Here is a 26891-nt window from a genome sequence, read left to right as displayed (position 1 = left end):
CTGCTGGAGATTTTTTTCATTTTGTTTACTTTAAAATGATTTATATAACAAGTTAACATAGAAAACGAATAATGACAATTCAACCAAGAGCTGACTTTTTATAACAGTAAAACACGCTTATAACGAAGTGCCAGGGACGGAAGACTTTGCTTCATTATAAAAGTAATTTGTTATATCTGTTTTAAGTTCACAATATATTTTAAAGCCACTGGAAATGAAATCACTTTGCTGTAAGCATCAATTCATTATAAGCATGTTTGCTATAAGTGTGTTTTACTGTATAATAGTGAGAGTTGAACATGGACAGCAATGAAAATACAGGTATTTTAAACAATTGATGAAGAAAAAAGGAAATTACAAGAATAAATAGAGATACCAGAAGATGTATTTTAAATACTCAAACTGTAAGCTTTTTGCCAAAATCATAAGGGTTGGCAGCTCTGAAACTTGCATAGAAAAATTAACATAACTGTAAATGAAAGAAAAGTTCAAATAAGTCAGATAAAAATCAAATAGCAGTTTGTCCTAAATGAACAAGAAGAAAAATTGCACAAGTTAGCTCCCAAATTAATTGGTTTATTCTTGAGCTCAAAAAAATTCTTGTCTCAGATGAAGTTTCCCTAGCCTTATCATATAAATCCAGAAATGCTGAATTCCTCAGAATACCTCCTAAAGTTTCACTTCAGTTTCTCTCTCTGGAAGATCAATACAGAACAGGTCAATCAACTATTTGTCTCTCAACAAGAAGACTTTTAAAAGTACCACCAGAAGCTGTTTCCTCTACAATACAACTGTAATGCATGCAGATGTCCTGTCTTATTTTCCATCCACATTTAAAACCAAAAAAGGAAGAAGCAGGACACTTTGAGAGGGGCGGGTGGGGAAGAGAATCTAAAAATAGATTTTCTGTGACCTAAATAAATTTTTCTCAATATATTGGATTCAAATACATAACTGTAAATGTATTTTTTTCCAAAAAATCTCCTTTACAAAAACTATCACAGAATTTGTACCAATCAACCTTATAGCTATTTCTCAGTTCTTTTCAGATTTTTTATTTTCATTTTCCATTTCAAGTCTCTCAGTAATTCTTGCTATTATAAAATTCACATTCCATCAAGCAACACTTTATTAACATTCCCATTTGAGTGAATTACATGTATGTCTTATCCTACTTTAGACAACACTGATATGATTTCAATGAATAAATTGCCACATGTATCAAATGATGTGATACTTCCAAACTGAGGTCCTAATTTTAAATTGGGTGTATTATTACATATTATGCATCAATTGTATCAATAGGTTAATGTTAAGAAGTTGACTGACTGTACCAGCAATGCAAATTTCAACACTGACCTAGATTCATTTTTTTTTAATCAAAAAATAAATGCTATTGAATACTTTGAATTGTTCTAAGGGAATTTTAAAATCATCAAAAACAATGTTTTCTATGTAATTTCATTTTTGAAGTTAAAATCTCAGTTCCATTATGTGCCTAATTTTAAAATCAAGATTTACAATAATCCTATAGAAAATCTGAATGCCCACTGTGAAACTTTTTAATGTATTGCTGAATACAGTATTATAATGGGTTTCCAGTGGGCCATTATCCACAAATTTTTTGTGGCCTGTCATAATCCACAAACCATAAGAATCATCCCCTTTCACTTACTGATATTATATCATACCTTTGTGAAGATATTTTTCATGGCCATGATGAACCCCTGCCTGTTGTTAAGGCCTAGTTTGTTCTCAGAGTTACTGCCACAGGCAAAAACACTTCCAACATCGGTCAGAAACATTGTGCCGTCTACCCCACAGAAAACATCCCGAATCACAACAGGCTCCTCAATAGTCAGCTCCTGGGGCTGACAACTATGAATTTTAAATTATTATTTATATACATGTAACACAGAAATTTTTCCCACTTTTAACAAAAACTATTCACACTTTTTCTTCATTCACCCTAAGATTAGTATTTAAAAAAAATTGGACAGCAACAGCATCATTTACTCTTTCATAAATTAAAAAATATATTTAAATAGAAAAGATAATAATCTTATGGATCTGTTATGACTTACTGGTTATCTTCTTTGCCCAGTCCAAGCCTACCATCAGCCCCACATCCCCAGGTTAGTACCTCCCCCTCACTCCCCACTACAGCTACATGTTTACTGCCGCAGGAAATGGCAATCACGTCCAAACTATAATAACAGAAATTTATTTTATAATGACATTTAAAAAATCATTCAACCTTCAAGTTAACAGTGCAATATATTTTTTTAAATGCCTGGTCTTTATATTATTGACATATTTCACACCAAAGTTGCACCATTAGATTACATGTATACATGTGTGTATTATCAGATAATAAATTCTGTGATTTTCTCCAGTTCTTGAATAAAGCAATCAAATTTTTACTTTTTTATGTTTGCAATTTCTATAATTGACCTGTTTATAACATTGTGAGCACTAATTATGATTTGTACTATGCCCAAAATTTTACGAAAATTTTACAACAGTAAATTACCAATTATAAGAGTACTGTGCAGCAATTGCTGCATGATTATTGATAAATAAACAATAGTCCCTGTACCTGAGTAGTGTTTCTATGAGTCGAGGTCGGTAGCAGGAGAGGGTGTCTCCATGACCCAGACATCCATCCGACCCATCTCCACAGGTCAGGACAATCCCATTGTCACTGGCAAAAATACTGAAACCATCACCACAACAAGCCCTGAAATGGGGAAAATTGAAATTATTGTTCTCCCAAACACATACTGAATTAAAAAATACTTCAGGTGAAATTCAAGTCTTCCAACAAAAATTTCTCTTTTTTAATTTAACATATTAAAGTTAAGAAAACAACTTTTTTAAATGTTTGGATGTAGGCATACAAGGACTAAAAAGCACTGTTGAGTCGTGTTAAAGGGAAATAATAAATGTTTCTAAAGCAATCTTTGGCTTTTTACCTTGATATAGATTTTCCATTCAGTGATTGAACAAGTTCTGGCTTGACCTTACTCTCTGTGTTTCCATGCCCTAATTGACCTTTGACCCCTGAACCCCATGAGTACACTTGTTTTTCAGTGGTTACAACAATCACATGATCTTCCCCTACTGCAGCCTGTAATATCAGTAAAAGTTAACCAAAAGAGTGCATATGCCGCCATTCACACAGATATTCAGGTCTTCAATTTCTTCTTGCCAATAAAATACATGTACTAAGAAATATATATGTATCATTGATGAAAAACAAAATTAGCAACTGCATATGTATATCCCCTGAATAAACTTCACTATGGGCAGTATAATTCACTTACATGTCTTATTTTGATTTTGGGTGGCAGTTCAATAGGAGTCATGCAAGCTGTGCAGCTCTCAAAGTAGAAAAACACTGACCTGTAAAATAATGTATAATGTGGGTTACAGGTAGATAATGAATTTCTCAGGTACCGGTATTTGAAAATATTAAACTATTTGTTTTTATTCTGGGTCATTACATCTAAAAAAAGAATTACATGGAAAAATGTTACACTCTATAGAAAAAAAGCATGCATGCTTGTCTCAAATGTTTATAGCCTTGACTCGTGCATAAATAATTTAAAATTCCTACGTTTGAAACCAAAATATGAAAATGTCTTTTTTGTCAGTTAGATATCACATATATGATACAGTTCATCTGAACTATTGTACACGTTTTGAACCTGAAGGAAAGACCCCATGTGTACAAGGTGTTTAAAGAATAGATTATTTGCAGAGTACAAGTGATTGTTATTTTCTTTCCTTTCCAATGTCAATTTTTGTATCATTACATGTAATCCTACTTTTACCTATCTCAGAATTGACATATATTTGAGCTGTGAGTTGACAGTGTAGAGAGGCAATTAATGCATGCATAAATAGTGAAAGTGTTAATAAGCTGGTGATTCAGAAATATTTTGAGATTTCCTTTGATATTTACAAAATGTTTTCTATATATGATGTCCATAAAGAATGAAATATATTTGTTATATTTTCAATTACATTTCTTGAAAAACACTTTTTGATTATCTTTTATTCTATTCTTTGGTAATAATCATTATTTAAAAATGTTAACAGCAGTAGTAACTTGAAAATAATTCTTAAAAGTACAGTACAATATGCATTATTTATGCCAAAACAACACCAATGACAGGAAATGTGACTTCCCACGACACCCAGTGTATTACCGCTTGTCCAGAGCACGACTACACAAAACCACAATCACACATTATTACTGTATGTCCCTACTAAAGTCAGTTAAATACATGTATTTGCTTTTATGGAAGAGGTCTGATACTGGTTTCTGGTCAGAAAGAACATCGTAAAATTTCATTCTTTATCCAAAAATATTCAATTACAAGGAAAAATTGCAAATGAAAAATAACTTCTCTTTTTAATATAACTGCTTAAAACATAAAACATGTACTTTCACAATACATAGCTAAAAGCACAAAGAAGTAGAATATTAATATTATCCTCTACTGGTTAAATCTGCAGAGTTTGCTCCCTTTAGCATCTCTTGTAAACTGTCCTTACCTGAGCTTTTTCTTGGACTTTGGATCATTAACATTTCCCTGAGACAAGGCTAACTCATCATCAGTATCAGGGTCCTCAAACTGGTTCATCAACTGTCAAACATACAAGTCATCAAAGTTTTCAATAAATGACAATTTCATAGCTGTTGGTGGTTCAAAATTACCATAGATATACATAGATTTAACTCAAAAACAAGGGAATGAAGTCAATACAGTTGAACTTCGGTATCTTGAACACTGATATTTTGAATACCATCGATATGTCAAAGTGAACGGGAAGACCCAACCACTAATTCTTTAAGAAATTAACCCTTGATATCTTGAATACTTGGATATCTCGAAGTTTTTTTTTGTCCGATAAAGTTCAAGATAATGAGGTTTGACTGTAATAATTATACCTAAGTGTGGCAGATAATTCTGAATTCTCATAAATTTAAACCATGGACAAAATTATACAGTCACTGTTGCAAACCTCAGGCAGCCTGGTGTACATGATTTCATTGGCTGAGGGTCTCTCATCTGGATCCTGTTTTAACATATCCATAATCAAAGACTTAAACTCTTCACTGTAATTCCCTTTTACTGGAGCAAATTGTCCCTAAAATCACAAAAAACATGAAATACACTATAAAACCATATTTATCTATTCTTTATTTTTATTTATTTTTTTTTTTTTTGGTATTCAGTTTCTTATAATCAGAATAAATCCCTTTACTAACAGCACCGGTCAATAAGTGGGGATACCTTCATGATTTTGTTGACCAGAGCTGGTAAGTTTGATCCCTCAAATGTTTTCTGGAGACAGGCCATCTCATACAGTATACATCCTAGGGCCCAGATGTCAGATTTATCATTATATGGCTTACCCTCACACTGAAAATCAAACTTTATCTTATTGTTGCTATACATGATGGTAATGTGACATTTAGATACTTTTATGCATATATTTTGATATGACATTTTTTTTATCATTTATTTTATTTTACACATGGAGACACCTACTGCAAATGAGCCTTTATACATGCAGCTTTCAAGTTAAAGTAAATCTTTCACATTTCTACTGGACAAACGTTTTTGTAACATCATTTCATACCCTTTTATTAAATAGTACCTTTGATAGTCATTTAATGGACATCGATTAATATTTTTTCTGGATATATGTACAAAAAATTAAATGGCTAGTTATCCAAGAATCAAAGTAACAAAATAAGACACGACCATCAGAAAACACAGATTCATGTATAATACTTTCTTAGATTTTTTCAGTTAATGAAGTGAACAAAACACAGTGAATCAATTCAAAAATCAAATTATCACATACATATATTTTAACATGGGGGAGGAAGAGGTGTAAATGAAGGCAATGCTAACATACCATCTCTGGACTGATGTAATAAGGTGTCCCTAGAACTGTGTTAGCTCCCTTGTTAGCAGAGCTCAGCATCTTAGAAATCCCAAAGTCCCCCACTTTAACAACACCCTCCTTTGTAAGGAAGATGTTAGCTGTTTTCAGATCTCTATAAACATAAAAGAGAGAAATGAAAATTACATGCAAAAATAATTAGATGCTTATGTTATCTACATGAACATGCTTCTTTAACTAACCAAATCCTGGTACAGTTATATCATGTGACTTTTTTCCATTGATTTAAAATATGCTGATTTTTTAGACATTTAAGGTCTTTAGTATGATTGTTGCCTAATTTGCCTAATTATAATTATTAGCCTCACAACTAAATTATAGAAGACAAAAATATTATTATCTTCATTTTTCGTGGTACATTCATGGCTTTCATCTTTGTACGTAGAAAATGATTTTGTCAACATAAACAGAACTATAGCTAATCCTCATCCTAATTTTCTATGAATGTTACATCTGCTAATGTCTAATGGACAGGAATCAGTAAACACAAACCTATGGAGTATGTTGTGTTCGTGGATATGTCTAATAGCTGCCACAATCTGCTGGAAGATCTGTAAGATTTCCTTCTCCTCCAAATTCTTGTCCTTAGATGCCATGCCCGCCAGCTTCTGGGCAAGAGTCCTAGAGAAAAAAAAACAACATTATTTACAACGGCATCTCACTCTGAAAAATTGTGGGAGAACTCTTTAAAAGTTTCAACAATAACTTTGGGTTTCTAACCCAACACAATAAGAAGTTGAGTTTAGGAAAGATAATAAAAACTTTTTATCAAAAATCTTGAAAATAACAACTTAAATCATGTTTATATAAGTAAAATGAATAAGTTTAACCGCATAGCTTTTTATTTTTAATTCAAATTTTCACAATAATTGAATTTTAAGTGACAAAAAGTTATATAGATTAAAAAAGGTGGTTGCAGAAAGGTGGAATTTTAAGCATCATAGAAAGTTTACATTTTCCTAATATTATAGAAATTTATTATTCTAATCATTTACAAAATAAGTCAAAAAATATATATACCTATATAGACTTCCATTTTTTTGTTTGTATCATCTGTCCTTAAATCTGTGAGGACATGACTTACCCTCCATCAGCGTACTCTATCTCTATCATTAGAACACCATCCTCCTCAAAACTGTCATAGTAACTGATGATGTTAGGGTGATCCAACATGGCCAGAATAGAAACCTGATAAATGACAAATGTCCCAATCACTGTATTACATCATGTTACTGCTTTTGTTATCTTTATATAGTCTAAAATAACAACAAGATTTTTCTGACTGTCCCATCTTGATATATAATTCTGTAGGTCCTTTGCACAAAACTTGTAAATAAGAAGTTATACAAATGTCGGAAGTCCCTATTTATCTCTTTTTCAAACTATGATTTTAAACCTACATGTACATAGCATTGTTTTACAGGATTTAGCATTAATCCTCAATATCACATCAATCTCTCACCTCATTCAGAGCCAGCTGTCTCTCTGCTGCATTCAGGTCATGCATGTTAATTTCCTTTAGAATGACAAGAGAGTCATCGTCTTTCTTTCTATATAATACAGCAGCACCATAAGCCCCTATAATGTTTTTCTCAAATTACAGTAAATGTACAATACTAATGTGATGAAAACTTCCAGTCCATGAAAGTTGCACTGTGCTTTGAGCATTCATATTTTAATCTCAATCAAAAAAAAATCAGTTTTTTTGGAATCTGGACAAATTTCAATTTCACTTATTCAGTGAATGTTTTTTGAGTAAATACTTGATTATCTCCAAGAACATTTATCAGGACACATTTCTTCTTTATAAATTTTTTGTACCTTTTCCAACAGTTTGTATTTTCTCAAAACCCGCCAAAGACTGCTGGTTGTTTCCACTTAAACCTCTCAATTTCTCCAGTCGAAAATAAAGTTTACCAACATTTCTACAAGAAAAAGAAAATCAATGTATGGTAGCATATAGAAAATCATGATAACTACTACTTCTAGAAAACTCTCTCAAGATATATATGTCGCTATCATCAATGGATTTTCCCACCCTTTTCAAGATAGGTCAAAGGTCCATAAATTGGGAATTTTGATGCATCAAATGTTCAGATAGGGACCTATCTACTAACATGCCACATTTAGTAAATATGTCCCTGGTTCAGATTGAGATTTTTTTTTTACTTTTTTAAGCATTTCTTGTTTGATAAAAAGAGCAAACAGGAATTGACATCCGATTCATACAAAATGAATTCCACTATATGGCATGCCTAGACAAAGTGTGCTAAAATTTCAAACACCTGCAATGAGTAGTTGCTGAGAAAACTGCGACAAAAATTTGGTATAGGACAGATGCACAGATAAACATGAAGTTGACATCAGATTCATACAAAAATGAATCCCCCATATGGCATGCCTAGACAAAATTTGTGCTAAAATTTCAAGTATCTGTGAAGTGTAGTTTAATTTTTGAGAAAAATGCAATGAAAATTTATTACTGACAGCTGCACAGACGAAGAGCTAGACAGACACACAAGGGTAAAACAGTATGTCCCCTCTCCTTTGAAGCAGGGCTATAAAAAACCCCTGTCATCTGAATGCTTTATACAGAATTAAAATTTTTAAATATGTTAATATTATGAACTGGTTACAGAAAGTACTTATGTTGGGATCCAAGCGCACATCATGGAACATAGTAGACTGTCTATTTTCTAAAGCCAGGTTCTACTATCAGAACAATCTTATATGAAACAAATGAATATATCAATCTTTAATGTACTTCACCTTGGACAATACTTACATTTTATTTTCAGAGCTCTGTTTGCTGTCATTTCCAGCAATATCCCTCGACATTGTTACCTTGACCTAAAATTTCACAAACAGACACTAGCACATCTTCATTTCTAAATGATGATATAGCAAGGATGATTTTTAGCTACTGTGGAATCATCATTGTTCGTGGGGGACCAATGTTCATGGATTTCGTGGGTTACCCTTACCCACAAATTTACATCCCCACGAACGTTTATTTTGTAAACATATTGATTAATTGAATCTACCATATAAACGAGTAACCCACGAAATTACGTCCCCTCGAACAAGTAAAATTTTGCTTGTCCACGAACATTGACCCCCACGAATTAAAATGATTCCACAGTAAATCATTCTTACAAAAACTTTTTCTACAATAACTTTTACAAAAATATGAGAAAATTATCTCACTTTCACCAGATTTTCCAGCTCCTTTATGATGGCCACTCCATCTGGGTGGAGAACAGCATTACAAGCCAGAAAATCAAGGTGAGGGTAGTCACTGTCAAAGTTCAAATGAGAGGTCACTAAGGTCGTAAAGAAGTCCTTGACCTGTTGATTCTCACAAACTGTGTCCTTTGATGCAACCTGATAACAAAACAAAAATTTTACATAGTACATGCATATGGTAAATGCCTATATGTTAATTTAAACTGAACAAGCTGCTTCAAAATTCCATGAAGTAAATTCGCCAAAAAATGTAATTTTTAACTGTACAAAAATTATTTTTTTAAAACAGTCAAACTTCAGTATCTCAAACTCAACCAGACCAAGATTAAACTTTGAGATACTCGAAGGTTCAAGACAATGAGGGTAAAAACATAAAGAAATAGTGATTGGAACTGCTTGTTAACTCACTTCGACATATCCCTAGTATTCCAGATATTGGTGTTCAAGATAATAAAGTTCAACTGTATAGTTACGACACTAAAGAATCTAAACAGCAGGGGTTGGTCTTTAATAGGAGTGAATAGAACCTCACCTTGTCGTCTTTTCCTGATATCTGGATGTTTGAACCACAGCAGCTCATCATCAGTGCTATGCTGTCTACTCTTCTGTCACTCAGAGTCTGGTTCACAAGGCCTAAAACATGGTACCAAACATAAACCACTGAGAACAATTCAAAGCTGAATATTACATGGAGAAATGAAATCTCTCTCTCTCTCACTCTCAGGGAGTCAATACAAAGCTTAATAGAAAAAAAAATCTATTATAAATTTTGTATCAACATGTTAAAAAATTAGAGGTACTGTGAGCAATGAGCTCACAAAATGATAACCCCCCCCCCCCCCCACCCCGAGTATAATGGCAAAATCCATTTTTTGCAAGCGATTGGTCTATTTGTTTTTCAGGATAAAAAAGGTAGAAAATCATTAAAATAAAAATTGTAAATTAAGTTCTTCTACACAAAAGGTATTTTTTAAAAAAATATTCTTATCGATTTAACGTAGGTCGCGGGTTTGGTGACCTTTTAAAATTGCTCGAAAACATACCATGAAAATCACATATATGAATCTCCTACTTTTGTTGTACATTCTCTGAAAATTTTATTAAATTCGTCTGCATTGTTTTTGTGTTATTAAATCCCAAACATCCCATCGTTGTCGTAATATTTTCGACGTTATTCTATTGAATTCTTTAGAGAAAACGTCATTTTTGACTCGTTTTCAGGAAAGATTTCTTTTCAAAAAATCTCAGTAACTTTTAAATGGTGCAGACGAAATTGTTTCTCTTTTGGTCATTTCACACAGAGATGATTTCAGATAAATCTATGTAAAAAAATTAATATGTCTTCGAGTTAGTTTTCTCGTAATTTTAATGCGAATAATTGCTTTTACATCACAAAATGTAGCATTTTTAAGAATGACGCTATAAACTATCCCGACGTCAGGCTTGACGTCATGGATACGGTCCGGTATAAAGTGCAGAAAAACAAAAAGAAGAAATTTATGTTTATATATATTTAATGTAAAGTTTGTATTTAAAATAAGCACAGATGTATGAGTTACGTAACAATGTATTTTGTCTGAAACACCTTTTAAGCTGTAACTAAGAGAGAGAGAGAGAGAGAGAGAGAGAGAGAAGGCTAGCTGGGGGGGGGGGGGGGGGGGGCTTGCAGGAGCAGTACTCCTAGCGTGATTCAGAGACTTTTTTCTTACAAGAATGGGGGAACGAATATTAATTAGAGAATAAAATTAGAAAAAAAAAGTTCAAAATTTTCTGACAAGTAAGAATATGAGTAATCGCCAAAACGTTAGGGAAGAGAAATGGTGAGTGGTTAGGTACAACTATTATTCAGGGGCAAATGTGGTAGGGGATGAGTATTATAGTAAATAATCTTTTTTCAACAAATACATATCTATTCTCTGTCGAGTTGAAATGATGCATGTTATATGTCCAATATTCTCCTACATCGAAGACTAATTTTTGTTTCATTTTGCTTGATATAAATCCTAAATAAATAATCTTCACGAGGAACAGCTGAAGTGCTAACAAATAAACTTTTTCTTAATTCAATACCGATCAACGAAGTTTGGACCCCCAACACACTTGTATTCTAGATGTAATTTGCTTCCGATGCCTGTGATACGTATATCAAGTGCTTTCAAATGACCCGTATACGGAATTTTCACATTGGTAATGCTAATACGAGAACACATACAACATGTACAGCTGCTTTTTTAACAGGATGTCGCTGAGGTTTCACCACATGTTGTCATGCAGCGTTTTTCCAAATAAATCAAATTCTGTTGGTAAATAAAAAATAAGAAACAAGAACTACTCGTGTTTTATATGAAAAGATCACCGAACTTTGTCATTTTTTGAGTGTCCAATTTTTCATTCTTGACACCGTTCGATATTGTTAAAGTATTTGTAAAACATGGCGTTATAATAGTTTAAAGAATTTATTCTTTGATGAGCGTTTTTTTTAAAACACCAAGATACACAGGAACATGGGATGTAATTTTTAGTTGGGGGGGGGGGGGGGGCAACCTAACAGATACAGACAAGTTTAGGCACGTAGCAATGGTTTCAATATGGGGGGGGGGGGAGCAACCTAAAAAAAACCTTATAAGCTGTCCAAATCCTGGATTTGCCAGGCTCGACATAACAGCAGCAAAAAGTGTGTGTGTGGGGGGGGGGGGGGGGGGGGCAACCAGCATGCATCTATAGGAAAAATTACTGTAGCAAAATACTACACTCAGAAAAAATTGGGAACCCCCCCCCCCCCACGCATTCTACGGGCCTGAAGCAGACATTCTAGAGGAGGCACAACCGCAAATTACCTCTGTTTTCTAATATGCATATTATTTTCATGTACTGGCAATATTATCGAGGGGGACAACAACTGTAAATTAGCTCGATTTTCTAATGTATTACATTGAAAAAATTATGGGGGCACGCCCCTCCTCAGATTCCTACCGAATTAATATCCCTGTTTTCTATAGCGCGAATTTTTAATAAGTCTGCCAGCAATCTTTTTTAATCAGGCGAAATAACACACAAGTACCTCTACCTCCGAGACTGTTATTTTGGAGCTTTAATTTCTTCGTCGCAATACTTTTACTTTGTTCAAATCTTTCTATGATAATAGATGTATCTAAATCTAGTTAAACATCACTGCCTTAATTCTCTATACATATCTATATTTATACGGTGCATTTACACTGCATTCCTCGCCGGTTTTTTTTTTTTTATTTATTCTTTATTCGGTTTTTCGCATACAAATGGGGGATACCTCCCAAACTTTTACCTTGATTTTATATTTAAATACTTCTGAAAAGAATTTTTAAAAAGCCATCGGACGAAACACTTCAAGAGAGGTAAATGGAGATGAAAATCTAAAAATTAATTCTATCTTGCCTTATCAACAGGCTTCAATTTACTACCCAGATTTTTTTTAGCGACTTTTCAATTTATAGGGCAATTTTCTTGACCGGGAAAGCAAATTAAATATAATCTGAAGCTAACAGCATTGTAAGCTGTTATTATAGAAGGTCTGTGTCGTTTTTATGTTTTATGCTTCATACTTGAGCAGTTTTTCAATTGTGATATAGATATACTTGTTTTTTTTTGTTTTTTTGTTTTTTTTTTTTAAATAAATTTCCTTTTTAAAAATAAAGTTTAAACTTTTGATATAACAGTTGTAACTGCGGTTGTTTATATAATGACGGTTTATCAGTGAAACAAACTTTCTATTAAAATATGTCAAAGTAAAAAAAAAATAATCATACAGTTGACACTTGTTCAGTTGCTCCGCATCTTTTCGTGATACTGTTGTGGCCTCAATGTGATGATAAATGAACGCTTTCTAACGCTTTCAATTTTCGAACATTAAAAAAATCATTTAAAACAAGTTTTCAATCTGTGATAACTTCAGTTTGTTGTATTGAAGAATTAAAAAAATGTCTTACATATTGTGATGTCATAATAAAATGTGCACAAGAAAGTTGCCCAAATCATATAAATTGCGTACTCAGTTTTAATGACGTCAGCAAACCCGCGACCTACGTTAAGAACATTCAATATTGCTTTTGCTATTACCGACTCCGTTTTCTTTTTTAAGAAACACGAGTGTGCTTTCAGATTTACACTGTTAACGATGTCATTACATGTACAATACAATACATGCTCATCAAAGTACCTGATATGCAAATTATACACTGTTACATTTCAGATTTTCCAAAATTCATTGGCCTTACTGGCAAAAACCGATAGAAATTCAATATATTTGAACAGTGCAAGTCTGACCAGCACAATCTGGAAAACCCCCCAGAAAACTTTAATTTAATGGTTGAGGTTACGGCATAGACTTGAATTGATCACCTATTTATAATGTGTAAAATATTCACTTACAGGGAAAAAAAATTATCTACTCTGCAGTAGATGAGAAATTAACTAAAGAGTGGCAGTAAAGATCTTGTTTTACTTGATTATCAATATGTCATACCCAGTAGATGACCGCTGGATTAGTTATGCTTCAATGCACATGGCACCTGTGAAACTGGTAAAAATTGTGACAAAATACACCTTCTTTGGTCGACTAAATAAAACGACTGTTTAATAAAATAAATTCTTGGTTTATAAAAATGAAATATTCTCTTCTTAATTACTTGACTACTTTTCGACTTTTTTGCGAAGGGGGAGGGGGTGTTTTGATCAGGACTGGCGACTGAGCAAGGTCAAAAGTAGATCTATTCAAACAATGTGATCATCATTACTTGGGCATGTTGAAAGATTGCTTTTTTTTTAAGGGGGGAGGGTTATGATAAATTCTTATGTATGATAAATATTGATTTTATTTATTTGTCATTTTAATAAAATATTCCTGGAGGTAAAAAAAATCTTGATTATATACAACTTATAAAAAACAAAAAAACGAAAGAAAAAAAAAAAAGAAAAACCACCAGCATGATATAAAATGTTTTAATTTGGAGGACCAACAGAAATTCTATTGTTGGAAGCATTCACAGTTTTTAGTCAAAGTTACTGATAAAATCTTTGAGTTTTGGAGACTCTATCATTTGCAGTGATGACTTAGATTTTTTTCCGAAATAATTTCTAATACCCGCATGGCTGCATAGTACGTCAACCAAACACGGGTAATGTCAATATCTAGGTGGAAAGTGTACAAGATCCTTATGAATTGGGAGCATTAAATTTTTGTTTTCAAATTTTAAATTAAAAACCCATGCACGTAATTCAATACACTGACAGGTATAAAATAATAAAATGAAGGTAAATTTGATCTGGAAGAGATTTTTGGGAACATAACTGCCATGTACACTTTCAATAAAAAATGGAACTAAGGAAAAAACAGATAGTTTAAGAATTTTATTTTCTTTAATTTAACTACTATTACCACCCTACCCCTGGGGATCATAATTTGAACAACCTTGAATCTACACCATCTGAGGATGCTTCCATATAAATATGACCAATCATAGCTTTGCTGTTCTTGAGAAGAAGATTTTTGAAGATTTTTTCCTATATATTCCTATGTAAAACTTTGATCGTCCATTGTGGCCCCACCCTATCCCCGGGGGTCATGATTTGGACAAACTTGAATCTACACTACCTGACAATAATTCCACATGAGTTTCATCTTTCCTGGCCCATTGGTTCTTGAGGAGAAGATTTTTCAATAATGCCATTAATTTTTTGTTACTTCGTAATTATCTCCCCTTGGAGAAGGGTGTGGCCCTTCATTTGAACAAACTTGAATCCCCTTTACTCAAGGATACATTGTGCCAAGTTTGATTGAAATTGGCCCAGTAGTTCTGGAGAAGAAGATGAAAATGTGAAAAGTTTACGACAATGCCAACAACAACGCCAACGACAGACAACGGACAAATTTTGATCAGAAAAGCTCACTTGAGCCTCGGCTCAGGTGAGCTAAAAATGACGTCATCGATACATAGTTCAAAACGTGCCGGCTGTGTGAAGTTTGAGGACGATTTTAGGGTACGGACGAATTTAGGGTTTACAACGATAATAAAGATTCAATGAAAGTGTCATTAAATTTTACTCAGTGGCATAGGAGTTGCGGATAAGAGATTTGGTACCCCCCAATGCTATAGAAAGATACAAGTCCAAGTTTTGCTATGGTAACCCCAAATATCTGTCTGATTAAAATGTAAAATAGGAGGTGCACAGTGGGACTATGTAAGAGAGATTCTATGAGAGTCTTATTAAATTTTATTCAGTGGTATAGGGGGAGTTGCAGATAAAAGATGGGTCCCCCAAGTGGATGGTAGGATGTACAGAAGGAAGGAAGTATGGACAGAAAGATGTAGGGACACCCTCATCACTATATACCCCACACTTTTCAAGCGGGGGGTATAAAAGTTTGCATCCTGATGATGCTTATTTGTAATTTTTAATTTACAATACAAAATATCTTTATGGTGAGTGCAACGAGTGGGCGAAGAGAAAATTCAGACTTTGCACATTGATCCAAATGATTTTGTTTTCCACAGTAACTTGTGGTCCCATAATGCTTTGCGAATTGCATTTTGCCGTAAACTATGTTCTAGAGGTACCCAGAAGTTCTAAGAAAAAAATTAACTCACCTTGATTTAATATAGCAGATAATTACATGTAGTAGATTAAATGTTCACTATTACAATTAGTAGTGTTCAGACTTTGTTTTGTTAATGCAACTTATATACAACGTCATGTGACATCAGAGTCTAGACCAATTGTCACGTGCAGTTTGAAGAGCCCGATCTAAATTAAAACTGAATACATATCTGCGCTCGCCCTAATGGTTGCACCATCAACATATTAATAGAATTAAGTATTTGAGACTATGGAAAGGGGAAAAAATTACCCAGAATTCCATCTGTTGTCATGGAGTCATACTTGTACTGTACAAAAATCACATTGGGCTTGATGCTATGCCTGAAGTAGATGCTGTTCCTGATTTTTGTGGACACAAGAAGTAGACGAGGGGGTTCCCCAACGTCTGTCTGGGAGGAGTCATTGGACTGTCCTCCTCCAACTTTTCCTAGAATAGCAGCCTCATCTTGGAATTGAGGTGGAGTCTCACTGCCTTCGAATCCAGAATCTGATATCTGAAACATTGAAATAACCAAATAGTTTACCAGAATCTGATATCAGAAACATTGAAATACCCAAATAATTTACCAGAATCTGATATCTAAAACATGGGAAGAGATCAAAAGAATTAACCAGTACATGGATATAAGTTGCCCTAGGTTTCGCTTCAAATGTCCTATATCATTTCATTATTTCATGTACAAGGACTTCTAAAATGTATATTGTCTGCTTTAAATCCATTGAATTTAAAAACAAATCTCCTGCAAAGAAAAATTTGTTACACAGACTCAAGATGTACTTACAATGACCAAAGATAATTTTCTTTCAAATAATTGCCAGCTAAGTCAAAGTTTCAAACTAAAAATAATAATCTGTGACAGGAAGGGTGAAAATGCCATGGACCAGATCAGGATTCAAAGCTGGTTCCCCTGAACTTTAGGCAGGTGCTTTACCACCTGAGCTTTCAGCTGGCTACTTATTTATACTTCACCACAGATTATCTTACACTCTCCGGTTTAGTAATCTGTCCTTTTGTTTGTATTTTGATCTCAGATCCAGACGAAGTAAGGAATTCTGTCACTTTCTTTTCTTCAGAGTTTCTTACAGCCAGCTGCAGGTCATGTAGTGATTTTGTCTCTCGTCTCGAAGGGGACTGTAGACAGAAAAACAAAGTTCATAACAGTGAAAAAGAATTGTAAAAAATTGTTAAAACATCAAAGAATATGTAAAAACAACATGAAGTATTTTCAAATACTTTTTTCATAACCTTTCAGGTTTAGTTAGATGTGTGCATTTGTATTTTCATACCCCTTCTGGAACTGGGAGGTCATGGGTCACATGAAGGTCATCATAGCTGGCATGATGTGACCCCACCTCCTTCTGAGCCATTGTTACATGTAATCATTCATTTTCTTCAATTCTGCAAGCAACTGCTTAGAATCCAAATGATCTAAAACAGGGATGAAAGGATAGTTAATAAAAAAGAAGACTCAATAAAGGAAATGAATATATTTGTGCAATACTTTGGTAAATGTTTTTTTTTAAATTTAAATATAACATTTGTTAAATATCATATAGTGTGATGGTTTTATATTTAGAGTAACTTTATTTATTTATTATTGTTTTATTACAGATATGCCCCATTGTATATGAATTAATGTATGTTCGCCATTCATCCTAATTCTCATTTGCCCATATAAGTTTGTTTGGTCCAACACTTTGCCCAAGGTCTATTTGCCTTAAATATGTAAGTCAGATAATTTTTCAATAGAATTTCATCATTTTTTCTGCATGAATTATATATAATATTCATCCAACATGCATGCAGCATACAAATGAAATACACATATGCATAAAAAGGAATAATTTTAATAGATGATTTCAACTGTCATATTCCTGTCTGATAAATATCTCATTAATTAAAAAGTAACCTTATATATTCATTGACATATATGCTCTAGGTGTTGTAACAGTATTTCAATTGAGGTTCACATCAAAAATGGCTGACGCAAAATAATTCCTGAATCTCCCATCCCAATTCAGGCATTTTTGCATGAGACAATTAAGAGCTGAATTTATTTTACGAGATGAAAAACGATATTTAAACTTCCTGTATTGACCAGATTCATTAAACTTTAAAGTGTGCTGATTTTTTTTATATACTGTATTTGAGGGGGGAGTGAATTGGTCCTGCACTTGATTTTCAAGCACCTGCTTGACTTCTACTGAAACAAACTTGCGTGCAAGATCTGAAAAGGAAACCTTTCAAAAGTTTGTTTTAAATTAAGACCACCTAGCTATTCAAAGTTGTACATCTTTGGTAAGAATATATATATATATATATATATATATATATATATATATATATATATATATATATATATATATATATATATATATATATATATATACATGTATATATATGACTTCACCAGGATGAACGTGAACTAGACCCAATCCCAGATTGTAACAAACAAGTTCATTCTCTCTATATAGTGTAAACTTTACTGTTAATTCGTATTAGCAATCCTGGAACAACCTACCCAAATATTTACAGCTTACATTTTTGTCTATTTCTTTTTTTCCGATTCATATTTCAAAATTGTCCTTCCATATTATCTTTCTTTAATTTCTTTTTATCATGTAGAGTTACGCTATTTTGAGAGAATAAGACAATATACGATTTACTGTTGGTCGTAATTAATTAGCGATAATTAATTCGTTCAATTCTGTAAATCACACTTCACCAGAGTACACCCGATAGACCGGACACAATTCATAGCGATCCGGATTTCTTTGTTCACAACTGTTTATAAACTCCAAATTAAACATGTAACATTGTAAATATTTAGTGTTTGGTAGTTTAGTAGTAGTGCTAGTTGTTTTTGCTTCTCTATTTCCTTTGTTTTTATGACTTCTTAACTTTTTTCTTTGTCCTGAGGAAGGGACAGGTCGTCCCGAAAATTTGACAATTATTATTGTTCGTGTCGTCGGTCATATTTAGTGCTTTATGTGTATATATATATATATATATATATATATATATATATATATATATATATATATATATATATATATATATATATATATATATATATATATATATATATATTTAGCAAAATTTAATACTGTAGTGCAACCTCTAGTTACAAAAGGGCGAACAGGATATGTATTGAATGGGGTACAGAGCATACAGGAAATATGGCAAATGTACTTTGGTTGAACAGGTTGGGCACAGTTCCTTTTTCGGGGAAGTATTACTATAAAACAGGATTATTCCTCTTTTCAGTTGTGATAGGGTGATTTATTTCATATATTAATTATTATATTTCAGGATTACATTAATTCAGTTAAATTGTCATATTTATTTCTTTACAGCATTTCATTTATTGAATAAATCCACATGGAATTATTTACATCAATCTGTGTTTATTTAGTTATTTATAGATGTATGACATCACAGTGGTCATTTAAACCCCTGTCCCTTTTCTATATATATCTTGTGTAGTGTCCAGGCCAACTTGGATTTCATTGGTTGGTTAGTTTCCCTCTCTTTTGGTTTTTAGCTCACCTGAGCCGAAGGCTCAAGTGAGCTTTTCTGATCACTTTTTGTCCGTCGTCCGTCTGTCCGTCCGTCCGTCTGTCCGTCTGTAAACTTTTCACATTTTCGACTTCTTCTCAAGAACCACTGGGCCAAATTCAACCAAACTTGCCACAAAGTATCCTTGGGTGAAGGGGATTCAAGTTTGTTCAAATGAAGGGCCACGCCCCCTTTCAAGGGGAGATAATTAGGAATTAGTGAAAAAATAATGGCATCATTTAAAAATCTTCTTCTCAAGAACCACTGGGCCAGGAAAGATGAAACTTATGTGGAAACATCCTCAGGTAGTGTAGATTCAAGTTTGTTCAAATCATGACCCCTGGGGGTAGGGTGGGGCCACAATGGGGGATCAAAGTTTTACATAGAAATATATAGGAAAATATCTTTAAAAATCTTCTTCTTAAGAACAGCAAAGCCATGATTGGTCATATTTATATGGAAGCATCCTCAGGTAGTAAAGATTCAAGTTTGTTCAAATCATGACCCCCGGGGGTAGGGTGGGGCCACAATGGGGGATCAAAGTTTTACATAGAAATATATAGGAAAATATCTTTAAAAATCTTCTTCTTAAGAACAGCAAAGCCATGATTGGTCATATTTATATGGAAGCATCCTCAGGTAGTAAAGATTCAAGTTTGTTCAAATCATGACCCCCGGGGGTAGGGTGGGGCCACAATGGGGGATCAAAGTTTTACATAGAAATATATAGGAAAATATCTTTAAAAATCTTCTTCTTAAGAACAGCAAAGCCATGATTGGTCATATTTATATGGAAGCATCCTCAGGTAGTAAAGATTCAAGTTTGTTCAAATCATGACCCCCGGGGGTAGGGTGGGGCCACAATGGGGGATCAAAGTTTTACATAGAAATATATAGGAAAATATCTTTAAAAATCTTCTTCTTAAGAACAGAAAAGCCATGATTGGTCATATTTATATGGAAGCATCCTCAGGTAGTGCAGATTCAAGTTTGTTCAAATCATGACCCCTGGGGGTAGGGTGGGGCCACAATGGGGGATCAAAGTTTTACATAGAAATATATAAGAAAATATCTTTAAAAATCTTCTTCTTAAGAACAGCAAAGCCATGATTGGTCATATTTATATGGAAGCATCCTCAGGTAGTAAAGATTCAAGTTTGTTCAAATCATGACCCCCGGGGGTAGGGTGGGGCCACAATGGAGGATCAAAGTTTTACAAAGAAATATATAAGAAAATATTTTAAAAAATCTTCTTCTTAAGAACAGAAAAGCCATGATTGGTCATATTTATATGGAAGCATCCTCAGGTAGTGCAGATTCAAGTTTGTTCAAATCATGACCCCTGGGGGTAGGGTGGGGCCACAATGGAGGATCAAAGTTTTACATAGAAATATATAGGAAAATATCTTTAAAAATCTTCCTCTTAAGAACAGCAAAGCCATGATTGGTCATATTTATATGGAGGCATCCTCAGGTAGTGCAGATTCAAGTTTGTTTAAATCATGACCCCTGGGGGTAGGGTGGGGCCACAATGGGGGATCAAAGTTTTACATAGAAATATACAGGAAAAAATCTTTCTCTCAAGAACAGAAAAGCCATGATTAGTAAAATTGATATGGAGGCATCCTTGGGTAGTGTAGAATGAAATTTGTTCAAATGAGAGACCCCGGGGGTAGGGTGGGGCCACAATGGGGGATCAAATTTTTACAAATGAATATATGGGAAAAAATCTTCTGCTCAGGAACAGCAATGCCATTTGTTATATTGATATGAAAGCATCATCAGGTAGTTTAAAATTCAAATCCCTCCCCCCCCCCCCATTAACTTTTCAATTCTAAACTGATTTTTGTTTTTTTTTTTCCCCTAGCCAATGTGCTCAGGTGAGCGATGTGGCCCATGGGCCTCTTGTTACTTAGTTAATTACTTTTGTTGGAGATCTTGGTCTGAGTAGACATATTGGCCTTTTGATATTTTATGACTTATTTATGACAATGACCAAGACAGGACAGAATGTAAGTTTACTTTTCCTAATTTCATATTCTATATATAATTGTTTATCTGGTAAATTCCCAAATAATAATATTCTAATATAAAGTATGAAAGTTCAGTTTGTGTGATTATTTTATGACTTTGTAAATATTCAGAGTAATAAGTATATTTTGTATCTGTGACAATAAGTGTGTAATATAGTAAAGTTATATTTATATTATTCATACACAGATCACTGAATAGAGTACAGCTGTGTTCAGCTATATATATATATTGGAGTTATGGCTCTATATCACATATAGGTATGATGTATATATTTTGTATATTGTCAATATAATTATATTATTCTGGAAGAGTTCAGTATAATTTGATCTCATTGTTTTATCTATATATTCCAGAGTGTTCATACTTTGTACATATTATTGATTAAGAAAGATAACTCTTAATGTTTTATCTATGAGCACAATTAAAGGGAAATAACTCTTCATTTGACCGTGCTATCTGGCAAGTGATCTACATGTATGCTTTGTCTTAAAATATTTATGATTGTTTATATATATTTCAGAGCTGTGATAAAACTGATACTACTGATAATACACTTATCCACAACAACAACATGGTGTTTGTATTTATTATTCCTTAAACGAACCCCATTTCACAGTAATAAAAAACATTACTGAATACGGGAATTTTCGTCAATTATTTAAAATAATGCCCCAAATCCGTTTATTAAATAAAAAGTGCATGAAAAATACGATGTGATGTATTTAAACTTTATTAAATCAACCTCGCTGACAAAAAAATTCGGTCCTTTAGTGCTGCAGACAGGAGTAAGATGAGATTTAATCGTACGAATCATGAGTATTCTTCAAACGGATGTGAATATTTCCCTTATAAGTTATATTAATATTTGTTCAAAAACGGAAAATTTCATAGCTTGTTTTCGTGGAGGTGACATCTTTTGAACATGCATAGGAATTTAAGCTCATGTGCAGCAGTAATCCATGACTTTTACTTTAATTTTTCCTGTAGATGAATGATACGAAAAGTGTGGAATCTTATAAGGGCATTCATGCTAAAACCATCTTTGAAAGACTATGTTTTAAAATTTAATATTTCAAATAATTATTTTCATCTGTAAGAAACAATGGTATAAAAAATTATTTTTCCGATGTCTTTGAAAGAAATTATATAAAATTAAATCAGAACGAATAATTTCATGAACGAGTTATCAAGTGCTGAACGTATTCAATCTCGCAATTTTAACACAGATAAGCTTCCGTAAGAAATTTGTATCGTAGAAATATTTCATCACTCTTTTTCAGCATTTTGCAGCGATAAATATTGTAGTTTTGAGCATACATACACTTAATAGACTATAAATATTTAGAGGATATGAAAATATTCTTGCACTTAATCTTTTATTCAAAGAAAACACGAGAGTAGAGGGTAAACGAGTGAAAATTCCCGTACACAGTAATGTTTTTATTACTGAAAAGAGGAATAATCCCGTTTTATAGTAATACTTCCCCGAAAAAGGAACTGTTCCCAACCTGTTGAATGGACTCGTGTGAACAGGTAGATGGGATGGACGTTTACATTTGATTCCAGACGTTTCTATAAGGGCAGGAAAATTCTAACAGGTTAAAATGGTAAATATCACACTTAGACGTTAATAATGATGTTTCATGTACTTGAATGTACTTTAATTGCATTGCTTGTTTTCTGAAATACATAACGTATAAACAATTTGAAATTTCTTTTATCCTTGAATTCGATATTTATTGCGATGTTTTGACAGAAAGTAAATTCAGAAGTGGATTTTGTAACGTTAACTCTTAGACATTCGACTGAAATCTGAATTCAAACAAAGTTAACTTTAAAAAAATTATTGCTAAGTTGAATATATTGGGAGTTCTGAAAACGATTACCGAACACAAATGCCCCTTTGATTTTTCACAGAACATTATTTCAGTTTCTCACCAAAAATTCACCGGATGTTTGACTTCTAAAATTAAGAAGAAGATCGGTTCGACTTAATTTCCCGGATAGTCTAACATTCGTAACTACTCGGCCATTTTCCGAGAGAGAAATAATTATTTTATTTAATAATTAATTATTTCTCTCTCGGAAAATGGCCGAGTATAGTTACGAATGGATAGTCTAATAGTGTAAAAATATTGATGGAAAAACTGTAAGATTTTAACATAATGTCAATAACATAGAGATATATTAAGCAACCAAAATCCTATTATATTTCCGAGGAGGCCAAAATCTATACTTATAAATTAATAAATTATTAATTTATAAGTATAGATTTTGGCCTCATTAAATTTTGCAAATAAACTCCGAAACGGATGCACCAGAGTTTTTACTTACTCCTCTAAGAATACAACAGATACAATATGATGTCCGTAAACTATATTTAGATTTCACTCGCATTGCAAGTATCGTACATTAAATTAAAAGTCTACTTTTATTTTCTATAAACAGCCATGAAATAGCAAAAACGTGAGTACGGTGGCGTTTCCGGTTGGCGGATCTAAGTTTCTGGCAATTTTCAATGAAACTAACAACAATCAATCGTGTATTTATTTCATAAAACGTCATCACTGAATTATTCGATCAAAACTTGATTTAAATGACATAAAAGAAATAAGTTGTGATAACCGATTAAAAAGGGAAATGTGCAAATTATTTTTGTCATTCACCGATCTTAATATTGACGGAAGCTTCTAGAACATCATATAGCATCGAGCCCGATGTTGAAAAGAAAAACGAGACAATTATAGCTGTAGGAACATGAGAAAAGCTTATGTGTGAATGGTCATTGAAATAATGGTAAATCGTTGATAACACTATAAGTTGTGAATATATTTATATATCGAAAGACTATTACATATATGTAGTAGGTTTTCCTAATAAAGAAACTGGGGGGATAAGCCGTGCCATATGCCTACATAACGATCGATAGAAAATCAATAAATTCATTTTACAAAAATTTCACTTTTTGTTTAATTAATGTAATGCTTATTACCATTTGCATATAAATTTGACAAAACCTGAATACTGTAACAGCGAAAATGATTCTGATTAACACAACAAAATGGCATCACGCTCAATTTTCACAGAAACTGACATAAATTGGATGATATAACTACATTTTTTAAATAGAGTGGGTCATCGTACCATTTTTTTGAGAACGATTAATGAAAGGCAATGGAAAGATGTTGCTTTTTACACTTGCAAAAATTTGGTATGAAGACCCACTCTACATAAAAAATTAAGTTAACTTATTTAAATTTTCACCGTGGTCTTAAAAAATTCTAAGTCCAAAAACGCTTGCTAAATATAGAGAACTGTATGCTATTTAAATAGACATGTATGTGTGCCTCCGTGGTCAAGTGGTTAGCGAGGAGCTCTTTAAAGGGACGTTTATTGAGGAAAGTGTTCGAGTGATGGTCTAATTTTTTGATTTTTTTTTTTTTTTTTTAATTTATTTTTTTTTTTATTTTAATTTTGTTTTACTTTATAAAATATGTCTATAGGAATAGCATATTTTTCGCTGGAAATAAAATATATAGATGTAGTAATGAACTTATTTACAGTAAATTTAAAATGCCGGATAAAAATTATAATAGATATTTGAAAACTTTTATTCCCGTTTTTATTTATTTTAAATAAAAGCGCTTCTAGATCACCATTATCATTATATACGATGTTAACATTTTTATAATATCTCCACAATAAGTGTAAACACTCAATATGCAGATTAATTAATAGAAGTCCTTGCCCATGTTAGACATTTGTGACAGTAAATGAAAGTCAACTGTTTAGCTTGTTTAGAATATAAATATCATTTTGAAAACTACGGTAAACATTAAAATGCTTAAGTAAATTCGAACAATTGAGTGATTTTTTCCAATAAATGTTCTTGCATAGCCGAAAAATGGGCGTGGGCACATGGCTCGTCTTATCCCCCCAGATTCTTTATCGGTAAAATGTGTATATATTATTCCTCACTGCTTACATGAAAAGAGAAAATAATGAATAAGATATTGTTCAAATACAATTAAAGCTGTAAAATTTTGTGCTTTAATCAATACATTATACATTTCAGTTTGTTTGTTTGTTTGTTGTTGTTGTTGTTTATTTTTTTTTGTTTTTTTGTTTTTTTTTTTAATACAGTCTTTTGTATCAAATACTCGGCTTATTCATAGGGCGTTAAAAGCTAATTTTTTACACAGTCAGATACTTGCGTCTTGGTTTTTGTATATGTATGAACCTTATTGATATGTAAAAAAGGTAAATTTTTTACGTATCAACATGCCAAGAAATCCCGTCCATTTTTCCACAGCGATGGAGTCAATAAAAGTGTAATTGATGCAAATCACCCATATTCCTCTAACGCTGGCGAGACAATTAACGGCAGCAGATTTGAAGGGGTGGATCCTAAGTTTTCCGTTTTCTTAGTCAAAGAAAAAAAAACTTCTACCCCAGGAAGTAGCCTCCTATGCCCTAAAAAAATAGTTCCTGTCAAAAACCTTTATTTATTTACAAAAAAATGTAAAATGCACTAGATACAGGTACCAAAATTGTAAAAAAAAAAAAAAAAAAAAAAAAAAAAAAAAAAAAAAAAAAAAAATAGACTGGAAGGAAATAAAAAAAAAATTCAAAAGGAAAAAATAATTTTATATGTATGGAACTACAATTGACTAAGTTCATTTTCATTGGTCAATTACCGGTATGATACCTTAATAAGGCACGAAACTTCCAAAACAACCAAGTTCATCGTGCCCGATGTTAATTTATACTAGGAAAAAAATATTTTGATATATAAACACTGAAAAATTTGAAAGGCGTCTAATTTTTACTGAACAATTAATTAGTTCACTACAATTTATTTCACTTTCTTTTTCTTCTTTTTTTTACTTTTTTAACCGCATATGATTTGCATGGAAAATCCCCCCCCCCTTTAAAAAAAAAACAACAGGAAAAAAGGTGCAAAGGCTTCTAAATAATAAGTATTCTAGTTTTAATTTCAAACCAGTAAAACTTAAGATCCTTCCCTCAAAACTGCTGACATTAATTGCCTCGCACACATCTCCCTGGGGAAAAATCACAGATTAACGCTAATTCCGCTTTTATTGAGTTCGATCTAAAACTAGAATGCGTACCTTTTCTTGGCATGGTAAAAGACATCCTCCTCCCCCCCCCCCTTTTCCGTGCTTCCGTTTGTTTGAATTTCATTTCCAATGCATCAAATTCATTTGAAATAATATATTTAGACAGAAAATGACTTAATGTTGATTTACTGGGTCGAGTGAAATGCATGAAACCTGCAGAACACCATAATCAATAGATAAAAGTAACACTCTCTAAAATTATTTATGCACAAATAATTTAAGAATTTAGAAATTAAAAAAAACGCTCCTAAAAAGAGCAAATCATGACAAGGCCAATGATCTTATACATGTAT

General features: G+C 32.7%; 1 protein-coding gene across 2 annotated transcripts in view; it reads right to left on the bottom strand.

Annotated features, from left to right (window-relative positions):
- Nucleotides 1-23380, bottom strand: part of LOC133185599 (uncharacterized) — a 37981-nt gene extending 14601 nt beyond the window's left edge. For both annotated transcript variants that reach the window (XM_061320911.1, XM_061320910.1), the window contains exons 1-20: nt 23344-23380; nt 17152-17276; nt 16850-16996; nt 16115-16358; nt 9764-9864; nt 9193-9369; nt 8771-8835; nt 7807-7910; nt 7448-7563; nt 7070-7173; nt 6478-6606; nt 5938-6079; nt 5307-5435; nt 5035-5160; nt 4564-4655; nt 3327-3405; nt 2976-3130; nt 2600-2740; nt 2085-2207; nt 1692-1878 (exon numbers count right to left, since the gene is read on the bottom strand). In XM_061320911.1, coding sequence (XP_061176895.1) covers nt 1692-1878; nt 2085-2207; nt 2600-2740; nt 2976-3130; nt 3327-3405; nt 4564-4655; nt 5035-5160; nt 5307-5435; nt 5938-6079; nt 6478-6606; nt 7070-7173; nt 7448-7563; nt 7807-7910; nt 8771-8835; nt 9193-9369; nt 9764-9864; nt 16115-16358; nt 16850-16996; nt 17152-17232 — 2442 coding nt within the window. In that variant the 5' untranslated portion in view covers nt 17233-17276; nt 23344-23380. The remainder of the gene's footprint in view (nt 1-1691; nt 1879-2084; nt 2208-2599; nt 2741-2975; nt 3131-3326; nt 3406-4563; nt 4656-5034; nt 5161-5306; nt 5436-5937; nt 6080-6477; nt 6607-7069; nt 7174-7447; nt 7564-7806; nt 7911-8770; nt 8836-9192; nt 9370-9763; nt 9865-16114; nt 16359-16849; nt 16997-17151; nt 17277-23343) is intronic.
- Nucleotides 23381-26891: the final 3511 nt, after the last annotated feature.

The sequence above is a fragment of the Saccostrea echinata genome, unplaced genomic scaffold, assembly GCF_033153115.1.
Source record: "Saccostrea echinata isolate AGI-Se365-2 ecotype Australia unplaced genomic scaffold, CSIRO_AGI_Sech_v1 ptg000012l, whole genome shotgun sequence".
NCBI lineage: Eukaryota > Metazoa > Mollusca > Bivalvia > Ostreida > Ostreidae > Saccostrea > Saccostrea echinata.
This window is presented reverse-complemented; position numbering and strand designations above follow the sequence as displayed.